Source organism: Gopherus evgoodei, chromosome 10, assembly GCF_007399415.2.
Source record: "Gopherus evgoodei ecotype Sinaloan lineage chromosome 10, rGopEvg1_v1.p, whole genome shotgun sequence".
In the NCBI taxonomy this organism is placed as follows: domain Eukaryota; kingdom Metazoa; phylum Chordata; order Testudines; family Testudinidae; genus Gopherus; species Gopherus evgoodei.
In genome coordinates, this window is record NC_044331.1 from 2,460,316 (window position 1) to 2,472,811 (window position 12,496).

A 12,496-nucleotide genomic window follows, 5' to 3' on the forward strand; every position below is an offset into this window, starting at 1 on the left:
TCTCTGAGGAGAGAATGTCACACCATCATCTTTTCACATCCATCTTACTAATTTTCTTACGACTTTCAAAAGAAAACATCTCTAAACTCACAACTTAAGTATATAAACATAAAAGTTACAAGGTGAAATAAATTCTCATACAAAATAATAAGTATTTTAATCAAAACTAAACATAGATCAATCTGAGATACTTGCATGACAATCTAGTGTTGCATTCCTGAAAGAAATCCTCAAGTCCAAACAACGCAAAGAAATCAGTCATAAGCAAAACCCTTATCCATCAAAATATATGATTACACGTGCTTATGTCCAGGAGAAGCAGAAGAGAACATAAGAATGTAGTTCGAGGCCTGGCCTACACTACACGTTTAAACCAAATTGAGCAGCATTAAACCGATTTAACCCTGCACCCGTCCACACAAGGCTCTTTATATCGATATAAAGGGCTCTTTAAACCGATTTCTGTACTCTTCCCCGACGAGAGGATTAGCGCTGAAATTGGTATTGCCATGTCGGATTAGGGTTAGTGTGGCCGCAAATTGACAGTATTGGCCTCCGGGTGGTATCCCACAGTGCACCATTGTGACCGCCCTGGAAAGTAATCTGAACTCGGATGCACTGGCCAGGTAGACAGGAAAAGCCCCGCAAACTTTTGAATTTCATTTCCTGTTTGCCCAACATGGAGCTCTGATCAGCATGGGTGGTGATGCAGTCCCAAATCCAAAAAGAGCCCCAGCATGGACTGTACAGGAGATACTGGATCTGATCACTGTATGAGGATACAAATCTGTTCTACCAGAGCTCCGTTACAGAAGACGAAATGACAAAGCATTTGAAAAAAATCTCCAGGCTATGATACAGAGTCCACAGCACAGTGCTGTGTGACAAACGTAACAGAAAGCCAACGAATCAAATGGACGCTCATGGAGGGAGGGGGTACCGAGGACTCCAGCTATCCCACAGTCCCCGCAGTCTCCGAAAAGCATTTGCATTCTTGGCTGAGCTCCCAATGCCTGAAGGGTCAAAAACATTTTCCCGGGTGTTTTAGGGTATATGTCGTCAATTTACACCCTTCCCCCCCCCCGAAAGAAAAGGGAAAAAAAACGTTTCTCACCTTTTTCAATGTCACCCTATGTCTACTGCATGCTGCTGGTAGACGGGGTGCTGCAGCGCTGAATACCAGCATCCCCTTCCCAGTGGCAGATGGTACAATATGACTGCTATCCATCATCAGCAGCAGCCCGTGAGTGCTCCTGGATGGCCTTGGTGAGGTCGGCCGGGGGCGCGTGGGTAAAAATGGGAATGACTCCCAGTCATTCCCGGCAGATGGTACAGAACGGCTGGTAACCGTCTTCATCATAGCAACTGGAGGCTGAGCTCCATCAGCCCCCCCCCCCCCCATCTTCATGTCTAAAGAAAAGATTCTGTACTGCCTGGACTATCATAGCAGCTGAAGGCTTCCTCCCCCTCATTTTATCTCACTAAAAAGTCAGTATTTCTTATTCCTGAATTCTTTATTACTTCATCACCCAAATGGGGGGACACTGCCACGGTAGCCCAGGAGGGTTGGGGGAGGAGGGAAGCAAGGGGCACCCCCTAGAATGGCATGCAGCTCATCATTTCTGCGGGATCTCTGGGGCTTTGACACGGAGCAGCTGTGCTCTCTGGTTCTCTAGTACACTTGCCGCATATTCTAGGCAGGACTGACTCTATTTTTAAACAAAACATAAAGAAGGCAATGACCCGGGGAGTCATTTCCATTTTTGTCCATGCGCCCCCCACTGACCTCAGCGAAGCCAGCCAGGAGCACGCATGACAGCACCAGACAGTACAGAATGACTGATAACAGTCATCTCATCGCCAATTTACAATGACATGGCAGACGGTGCAATAGGGCTGGTAACTGTCTCTGCTACCTTGCAAAGGCAAATAAATGTGTAGCACTGCAGTACCGCGTCTGTCAGCAGCATCCAGTACACATATGGTGACAGTGACGAAAGGCAAAACGGGCTCCATGGTTGCCATGCTATGGCGTCTGCCAGGGCAATCCTGGGGAAAAGGGCACAAAATGATTGTCTGCCGTTGCTTTCATGGAGGAAGGATTGAGTGACAACATTTACCCAGAATCACCTGCAACACTGTTTTTGCATTGGGATCTCAACCCAGAATTCCAATGGGCAGGGGAGACTGCAGGAACTATGTTACCCACAGTGCAACGCTCCGGAAATCAACACTAGCCTCAGTACATGGACGTACACCGCCGAATTAATGTGCTAAGTGTGGCCACGTGCACTCGACTTTATACAATCTGTTTTACAAACCCAGTTTATGTAAAATCGGAATAATCTCGTAGTGTAGACATACCCTGAGTCAGAGAATCAAGTGACACAGCAGAGGACCATTGTTTGGAAGGCATCCTGGGCAGAGTGATTTACCTACGTAAATATCCATAGAATCTGTGTTTTCCTACCTAATATTTATGTTTGCAGTGTTGTTGTAGCAGCCTTGTTCCGAGGATATGACAGAGACAAGTTAGGCAAGGTAATCTCTTTTATTGGAGCAACTTCTATTGGTGGAAGGTATACACTTTGAGCTACACAGAGCTTTCTTTCCTCCTTGTCCCTTCCATCAACAGAAGATGGTCCAGTACAAGATAATATCTCACCTACCTTCTCTCTCCTGGTACTAAGTCAGAGGTTCAGGGATTCAGAAGAAAAAAACAATCATTGGTTTAAGGTCAAATTCAGATATTCAAAACATAAAATTCTCCAGCAGATAAAGGAATGCATTTAACAAACTAGTTAATACGATGTAAACTATGCTAAGAATATCAGCTAGTAGACAGATTCAGGTTTCATAATGAAGATCCATGGAGGAAAGGAAACTCATTAAGCACTCCACGGAGTTTGCATGTGTGACCTATGAGGAAAGCATGAACTACCTGCTTGTCTAGCAACTACAAAAGGCTCATTCCTAGATCAAAAGAGGCTCCCACTAGCTCACTTCACAGCAAAAGTAAAAACATCCATGCTGGGGGTACCATAAGGAGAAACTAAGGGAAAATAAAGGGGAAACAAAGCAGCCAAAAAAGAAAGGAAAAATGCACTGAAGAAAGAGCCCTCAATCTGATTCAGATTCAGGGCCACAGGCCATGAGTAGGGTTGCCAATCCTCCAGGATTGGCCTGGAGTCTCCCAGAATCAGCATTGATCTCCAGGAGACCACTGAAAGCAATCCAGGAGATTTTAAGAAAATGACATTATGTCATGTTGTGGGGAAAAAATCTCCCGGAATAGCTTCAGTCAGAGTTAGCAACCCTAGCCATGAAGAAGGGTCCACGTTTTATGGGCCAAACTCTACCTTCAAACATAGCATACACAACTCCCACTGGAGTTTATATGAGGTGCAAATGTATAACTCAAAGCAGGATCTGGCACTAAACTTTTCATGAAGCCCCTCACTTACAACAAGATATATGATGAATTGCTGTCTTTGAAACTTAATGTTCTAAATAGCAGGGTTTAAAATAAAGCATAGATTTAGCAAATATAACTGTACTTCCTATCTAAACCCTGAAAACAAAATTGGATGGTTATAGATTTTTCTATACAATGTAATTATTCACTGTAACTGGGAAATTCATACTAAATCAGTATATCAAAAAATTACAAACTATGCGCCAATTTGTTTAATTTACATATACCGAATTTCTGTTAAAACAGGGCCACAAAGCTCTGGCAGGGCCCTATATGACACTCACCCTCAGCAGAAAAGCATTATGAATTGGAGAGAATCATATTAGGTAGACAGGGGAAGCATATTGTTAGTACAGACCAAAATGTTTTCAACAGAAGTCTTCACCATATTAGGAAAACCAAAAAACTCACCTGTCTGAATGACACACAACTGCTCCTCTCCACTGCAATCCACATAAATACAATTTTTGCCAATGTGATAATATGTCACATCTTGTGTCTCTAAGTCCCACAGAGCAACAGTCAATCCTTTGTCACCTGCTGATAATGCAAACAGTGCACTAAATCCTGTCACAGATTTACACTCAAGTTTCATCATTTCTTCTAGGCCTCCCGGATGGATTTTTTTCCATTGTCTTCCTATGTCATTGATATTTGCATAATCTTTCCTTGTTGATTTGGAAAGGATATAGGCACTGTCTTGTGGTATGGAAGACAAGATCTTCTCAGATGTGTCACAGATTTTATAATCATAATGTTCAAGATGGGGAAGGTACTGGTACCAAGGTAAGCAAATGTTAGGCACCAAATTTGGAGAGTCAGGTCTCTTTGATGTGTTATATAGCGAGGACAAGTGTGCTTTCCATGACCTCGAGAAAGAGAGAAAAACATACAACCACCAAAATCATGACAATGAAAGTAATTTACAGGCTTTAATTTTGAAAGGTTACTTTGACCAAAAACCATAAACTAAGATTTATGGACAAGATCCAAAATCCTGCACGCCACCCTCAAAATACTGGCAAAGTAATCTATTTTAACACTGATTATTTACTTCGTGCAACTGAGTTGTATGCTTACAGCTACATTAGCTCATAAATTTCACTAAGCTCAGTGTTGATCTTTGTTTTTAATTTTCTCATAGAATTACTCAAGGACTTCGTAAGGTTTTTTGATAAATAAGACATTCATCGAATAATGAAAACTATTCTGACTACATAAAGTTGTTACAGCTTTGGGTTTAAGAACTTAATATTAATGGTATATTGTTTATCTCTAAGACTAGCTAAACATCAGTTAAAATACTAAAATTAAAATACATGTGAACAAGACACATTCAGACTATTTTTATTTTAATTCATTGAAGAAGTCAACAAGCATGTGGATAACGGTGATCTAGTTGATATAGTATACTTGGACTTTCAGAATGCCTTTGAGAAGGTCTCTAACCAAAGGCTCTTAAGCAAAGTAAGCTGTCATGGGATAAGAGGGAAGGTCCTATCATGAATCAGTAACTGGCTAAAAGATAGGAAACAAAAGGTAGGAATAAATGGTCAGTTCTCATAATGGAGAAAGGTAAATAGCAGGGTCTTCCAAGAATTTGTACTGGGACCTGTGCTGTTCAGCATACTCATAAATGATCTGGAAAAGGGGGTGAACAATGAAAAGGCAAAATTTGCAGAGGATACAAAATTACTCAAGCTAATTAAGTCCAAAGTTGCAAAGGGAATTACAAAGGGATCTCATTAAACTGAGTAACAAAATGGCAGATGAAATTCAATGTTGACAATGCAAGTAATGCACATTGGAAAACATCATCATGTAAAATGATGGGATCTAAATTAGCTATTGCCAGTCAATAAAGATCTTGAATCGTTCTCTGAAAACATCTGCTCAATGTACAGCGGCAGTCAAAAAAGCTAATAGAATGTTCAGAAGCATTAGGAAAAGGATAGATAAAACAGAAAATATCAAAATGCTGGCATACAATGCCATGGTATGCCCACACCTTGAATACTGCATGCAGTTTTGGTTGCCCTTCTCAAAAAATGATTTATTACAATTGGAAAAGGTGCAGAGATGGGCAACAACAATTAGGGGTATGGAACAGCTTCTGTATTAGGAGAGATTAAAGAGACTGGGACTGTTCATCTTCGAAAACAGATGACTACAGGGAGATATGACAGAGGTCTATAAAATCATGAATGACATGGAGAATGTGAATAGGGAAGTGTTATTTACCCTTACACATAATACTAGAACTAGGGATCACCTGATGGAATTAATAGGCAGCAGGTTTAAAAGAAACAAAAGAAAGTACTGCTTCACAGAATGCACAGTCCATCTGTGGAACTCTTTGCCATGGTATGTGGTGAAGGCCAAAATTATAAGTGGGTTCAAAAAAGAATTAGATAAGTTCCTGCAGAATAGGTCCATCAATGGCTATTAGCCAAGGTCTGGGATGCCACCTTATCCTTCAGGTGTTCCTAAGTCTCTGACTGCCATAAACTGGGACTGGACAAAAGGGAATAGATCACTCAATTACCCTGTTCTGTTCATTCCCTCTGAAACATCTGGCACTGGCCACTTTCGGAAGACAGAATACCGGTCTGACACAGTATGGCCATTCTTAAGGACGAGGATATGTATTCATCTATGTCTAGCATGCAAAAAGTTCTGGGGGGACTTGTAATAGGACACCATGTCTGTCGGTACTGGTTAAAATCTAAGTCAAAGTAGTATGACAAGGACACTATTGTCTCAAGGTTGGTTAATGGCCTACAGAAAATGGACTGAGATTGTCTAACTAATTCCCTAGCAGTGGCCTAAGGACCACATCATTTTTAAACTAAGAGGAGCTAACTAATCTGTGCACAGCTGATTTCAGAACTTGCTAAATTTGTAATTGAAATTAAGTAGTCTAGTAATATGTGAATCACCTAGATCAGCGGCTCTCAACTTATTTGATTGTGCCCCCTTCTTTGTGTCTGTAGTTTACACCCCTTCCTGCCCCCACAAGTACATACATTGATTTAAAAAAAAACAACTAACATGCAACTCTCGCTAAATATTAAAAACAGTAAGTCATTGATTCAAACAGAGCCAATGATCTATTGTAATAAGATCAAAAACAAAACTGATTGCGGTCAATGCTTACAATTAAATGTGCACACCATGTCATAGCAAACGGATTAACGTACAGATGGCAACAACTTTGTATAATACTATGGAAGCTTAAGAGAAATCCGTCAAAATGCACAGTGCTATCTAGAGTCAAATGCACAGAGCCATCTGAAGGAGGATCTTGTGTGTGTGGAGGAATGAGCTTTGCTAGTTATTCACTGTTGTGGGTAAAATGTGCACATTTTTTTCCTAAAGCTTCTCACGCCCCCTCAGAATACATTCCATGCCTCCCCAGGGAGGCCTGCCCCCCAGTTTGAGAACCTCTGACCTAGATTACGATGCAGGAGAAACTGTAACAGCTTGTGCTAGAAGGTATTTATATTTACAAACCTGTCTGTCCGGAAAGAAAACCTCGTAAGTTTCATGCTGCAGTCAGAGCTAGCAAGGTCATCTTCATCAATTCCTTCCAGTCGTGTCACAGGAAGATTTTGAAAAATTTTCTTACAAAATAAATGCCCAGGGAATTCTCTGCAAATAGAGATATTAAAAATAATTTAAGTTACACCGCCTCCAAAACTTTTAATGACTTTTTAAAATGCAAATTTTTATATTTATTCTATAAAGTCACAAAATTATTCTGATGAAAAACTGGAAGATAATATTGCAGAGAAGTGGTCCTCTCTCTAAATTCAACAGCATTTCATATAAATGCATTCACATAATACAAACCCAGAGTATGATTCTGCAATCTTCTTTCAGGTGAGCAATTCTTGCTGGGTCAAATCTTCAGTCAGCAATTATCAAATGGAGGTGGTAAATTTAAATTGCTAAGCAGTTCCAATATAATACCTGTAGATACTTCAAGGAGCTGCTACTACCCAATGCTATCTGAAAAACCACAATATATCTCTCACCTCCTCTAGCAATAGTACGCGAAGACTATTGTTCTGCTTGCTCAAGTGGAAGAACATATGTTGAAGCACGCTGATTTGCAAACTCTGAAGAAACATGATTTTTTAATACGCTTTTACTATATCTTGAGCCCAGTCCGACTCAAATGGACACTAATGGGAATTTGGATTCTGACCGCAACAGATGCAAGATTGGCAATAATTTAAAACTAGCTAGCCTCATAAAAATGTATTTTAAAATTTTGTAGCAAACATACCTGAAATACAAATTTAGATCAATAGAAATGGCATAATTAGACGAATTAATGATCACAGCAACGTTGAGATCGTGCGACACCTTTACCAAAGTGAGGGGAGATAAGATGGTTGTATTCTTGTTCTCATCCTCCACGTTTGCTTGGAAGAGTGCAACGTCAACATCTGCTAGATGCACACCATCTACTGTATCAAATATGTCTTTACGCCAAAGTCAAAGAAAGTGACAGGTTTCAAACTATTCAACAAGCAAACAATACATAACAAAATAGGTCAGTGAATTTCTTGTACTTTGTTTCCCAAGGTAGGTGTATATGTATATAGTCTTCAAGTTCTTGCACAGCAAGATATTTATAATTATTAATTTTTTAGGATGTTTCACAGTAGCACTCAAAGGCCCAATCAGGATTAGAGCCACATTGCGCTAGGTGCTGTACAAATGCAAAGTGTGCCATGTGCCCTGCTTCATAAAAAGCTGACAATTTAATTAGAAACTCTATGCCAATAGAGCACATATTGAACACTATTTCTATATCCATTCTCCCTACTGCCCCAAACTTCACTCTTTGACAATGTGTTTTTGATTATAAAAGCAAAACTGTGCAAAGTACAGTTTTAATTAACAATGACTAGAGCAGAAGAGATCTTTTTAAATTTTGGCAGTACAAATTGCAAGGTTGTTGAAATAACAGACTGAGTGGATTGAAACTGAAGTAAAACAATCTCTCTGAATAGTAATTAACGTAATGAATATTGGAGTACTGGTGAGAGACTGCCTGAAAAATGTTTACAAGCCTATTTTTGAATTCTGGACAAGAGCATGGAGTAGGAGCATTAACAAGAAGTCAGCCACCAAAAATGATGGAATGGACTCCAGTCTCTCATGAGAAATTGTACCACTGCTATTTAGCAGGACAACAAGCTACAGAATTTGAACAAATCCGAATGACTGTATCTAGTTGTCTTGGAAAGTACAACCTATAAATTGCTTCAAACAAATATGTTGACGTTACTAGTATAAGTCTGTAAAACCATTAGGAATGTAATTAAAAATCAATTAAAATCTAAATACTATTTAAAAACCCTAAACCTCTCTAAATGTGCATTCACATTTTTTTGGCAATTGCTTATTGCAAAACACAGTTGGAAGAACAAAATAATGGGATTATTACACAGTGTAAGAAAAATCAGCTGGGAATAGAGATAGCTGAACAGTTTGTGAAACAAATGGCTATCATCCTGCCACAAGAGACCAAAAAGTTGGCATCTACAGCGTAATAATGAAGTTCCACTGGCCTGGTGAGACCATGTTGTACTTCAGCTTTTCACACTGAACTATGCTATCACATGGACTAGATGGATGAAATAACGTCAAAATAGTGAGGCTTGAATTTCCTTCATAAAATGTGTGTTTAATCCTGAAAGGGTTTCAAGAAATATTTTTTTCCTGTTATCCACATTCTTTTTCTTCACAGTATGACTTTACTTTTTTTGATCAATTATATTGAGAAACAGTGTCCATTGCAAAGGATACATATCCAGCCAGAGTTATCTAACAAAAATAGAACCCCTCTACAAAAGTTCACATCTGTTATTCTTTCCAAAGCTTGTGGAGACAAATCAAGGATAAAGCAGTCAAGTGCCTGTAATTCTGTATCTTCTCCAGGAAAGTCAAGGTGCACAAGAATAAAGTTATTCAACAGTAGCAAAGATGTGTTCTTTTTAAATGACAGAATCCTCACAGACGATATTGAAGAAAGACCTGTAAAATTATTTTTAAAGAATCAATTTTTTTTACACATCCAAATTGGTCATTTTGATTCGAGAGACACTTATATAGCTTAAATTCATTGTCTTAGCCTTTTGATCAATGTAGTGTGCCAAGATCACTGACGTCAGAACAGTTTCAAGAATAGCACTAATTTGTTTAACCAACCTCTACTACACAAAGACAACATGGGGAACACAAAACCACATTTTAATAGGCACTAAAAATACTAATTTTGAAAATAAAATATTTTAGCAAGGAGACTTCAGGGCAGGGGATCTTAAACTTATTTAATGTTTCAAGGCCCCAATCCTGCAAAGGTTTACACAGCTACTTAACTCTATACTGAGACTTCAACGGGCTAGTCACAGTGTAAAGTTAAGTATATGCTTAAGTCTCTGCAGGATCCGGGGGTATAGTCTCAACTATAGTACCTTCTTATTTTCATTTGATAAAGTGAAGTGCATGACCATCTGTAATATTTATATCATTGCCATTCAACAAATTCATTAGCATTACTGATGAGTTCCAAACCCACATTAAAAATGACAGCATGAAAATATTTTACACCTTCCTAAGGCCCAATCCTGCAGACCATTCTTATGTTAATAGTTGTTGCAGGATTGGGTCCATAATCACCAAGAGATTAAAAATACGGAATATACATTGAATGTACTCACTAATATTTTTAACTTCCAGAAGTTTTTTAAGTCTCTTTTCATTCCAGCTGTACAAGGCAGTTGTGTCAGATTTTCCATCCTCTCTATTGAGCTCATAGACAAACAGGTCATTGTTTTTACTAAGAGCCAGGAGTTTTGGCTTGTTTCCTTGTGGATCATTATTTTCTGCATCCTCCCACATGAAGCTATATTTAATAACAATATTTAATGTTACATTTACTCACATTATTCTCTTCCAACTTCAGCAGATTCCACAGTTCAGAAAACATAACAAAGGAGTTTAAAAATACCTACTGTGGTGTTTTATTCACACACACACACACACACACACACACACACACCCAGGGCACTGACAGAAAAAGTGAAATATACACACACAAACTGCTATCAAATGTCCAAAATATACACTAAAAAGGAAAAATATTTTCTTGCTCTTTTATCTATTTTAGTTATAGTGATCATAAGTGTTACTTGTAACAATAATAGGCACAACGCTTTCATAATGTGATTTTTAAGCTGTCAGTGATGCTTCAACTTTCAGGCAGGCTTTAACAGTTTGTCCTGTTCCAAGACAGAGGAGATTGCCATGCTTCAGAAAGATAAGGTGGGTGAAATAATATCTTGTATTGGACCAACTTATATTGGTGAGAGAAAGACAAGCTTTCCAGGTCCTACACAGTAACAGAGCTCTTCTTCAGGTCTGCGAAAAGCTCTCCCAGGGTCACAGCAAATGCAAGGTGGAGCAGATAGCTTAGCAATAAGTAGTTAGCACATATTGGAAAAGCCATTCCAGGGAGACAAGTATCAGAGGGGTAGCCCTGTTACTCTGTGTCCACAAAAACAAGGAGGAGTCCAGTGGCACCTTAAAGACTAACAGATTTATTTATGCATAAGCTTTCGTGGGTAAAAAACCCGCTTCATCAGATGTATGTATCTGAAGAAGTGGGTTTTTTACCCATGAAAACTTATACCCAAATAAATCTGTTAGTCTTTAAGGTTCCACCGGACTCCTCATTTTTATCCCAGGGATAAAACCTCTGCAGTCAAAGGAGAAACAGAGGGAGCTGGTGGCTTACAGCAAGCCCTCTCCCAGTTCTTCTATATCGTGATGCCAACCTTTCCCAACCTAGCGCTAAAAATTTTCCAAATCTGGTGAAAAATTCCCAGACAAAAGTTTTACAGTGCTTCTATATCCTGGGAAATTTCCCCAAACCTGGGGATTTGTGAGTAAAATGTTGGAAACTGGGAAATTGGGAAATTTCATTCAAAACGTTTTACTCAAAAAAGCCCAGATTTGGGGGAAATTTCCCAGGATACAGAAGCACTGCCCTCTGCAGTCTCGCTCCTTCCATTAAGTCTCCCACATTTCGGGCTGTGAGGGTTTGAGGACGGCCCTGGAGAACAGGCTTTGCTTCTGCCCTGTGACGATCAGCAGAACAATACCCAGCAGATGGAGAAACCCGGACACGTCAGGGCGCCGCCCAACAACCCGAGAGGCGTGAGAGGCCCGACAGCAGCAGACTGCAGCGCGCCGCCCGGAGCGCGGCTCGGATCCCGGCCTGCCAGCCCCGCGCGCCGCGGATCCTGGGCTCGACGGGACCCCCAAGCCCTGCGCTGGGCCCCGCCACTTACTCCGCCCACGGTCCCGGGATGGGGCTGCCGCGGGCCCGGCCAGCCCTGTCCCACGCCAGGGACCTGAGGTGGAGCCCCCCCGAGACCAGCAGGCTTCCCAGAGCGTCCTGCGCCCTGTTGAGCTTGGCCTGGGCTGTGTCCGCCTGGGGGCTGCGGGCCTCCCGGGCGAGGGGCACCAGCAGCACCCGCAGCTCCCCCTTCGCGCCCTCCATCCTCCTAGGGGCCGCCAGCCAGCTCCCCGCCAGACCGAACTTCCGGCTTCAGCCAGAGCACAAGGGCCGCGGCCATCTTGCGCAGAGCGCTACTTCCGGCCAGTCTGACGCAAGAGGACGACGACAGTCGCTGGGTCGAGGAAACCCGGAAATCTCGTCGCTTTAGGAAGTGGACATTCCACTGAGACTACAACTCCCAGAATGCCCTGCGGTAAAGACTAGCTCTTGTGACCACATGGAGCATTGCATGCTGGGATTTGTAGTCTTCGTGCGTACTAGCTGTGCAGTGCAACCAGAAGCGTGTGAATTGAAAGTGGTAGTCTGTGAGGCCACGCCATAATGAGACGAGTTGTCTGCTCAGATCATGAGGCTCTCTGGATCGGTTGCTTGCTAGCTAGTTCATTTTAGATGAAGTATTATATGCTGTGACTTCTGTTTTC

At 41.0% G+C, this 12,496-nt stretch overlaps 1 protein-coding gene across 3 annotated transcripts in view; it reads right to left on the reverse strand.

The window, feature by feature from the left end:
- SPG11 (SPG11 vesicle trafficking associated, spatacsin) overlaps nt 1-12,171 on the reverse strand; it is an 85,355-nt gene extending 73,184 nt beyond the window's left edge. For 2 of the 3 annotated variants that reach the window (XM_030578539.1, XM_030578538.1), the window contains exons 1-6: nt 11,845-12,171; nt 10,213-10,397; nt 9,299-9,526; nt 7,767-7,965; nt 6,989-7,126; nt 3,887-4,344 (exon numbers count right to left, since the gene is read on the reverse strand). In XM_030578539.1, the coding sequence (XP_030434399.1) occupies nt 3,887-4,344; nt 6,989-7,126; nt 7,767-7,965; nt 9,299-9,526; nt 10,213-10,397; nt 11,845-12,056 (1,420 nt within the window). In that variant the 5' untranslated portion in view covers nt 12,057-12,171. Of the gene's footprint in view, nt 1-3,886; nt 4,345-6,988; nt 7,127-7,766; nt 7,966-9,298; nt 9,527-10,212; nt 10,398-11,655; nt 11,776-11,844 lie in introns of those variants that run through there. The other variant, XM_030578540.1, reaches the window with a different exon arrangement.
- Nucleotides 12,172-12,496: the final 325 nt, after the last annotated feature.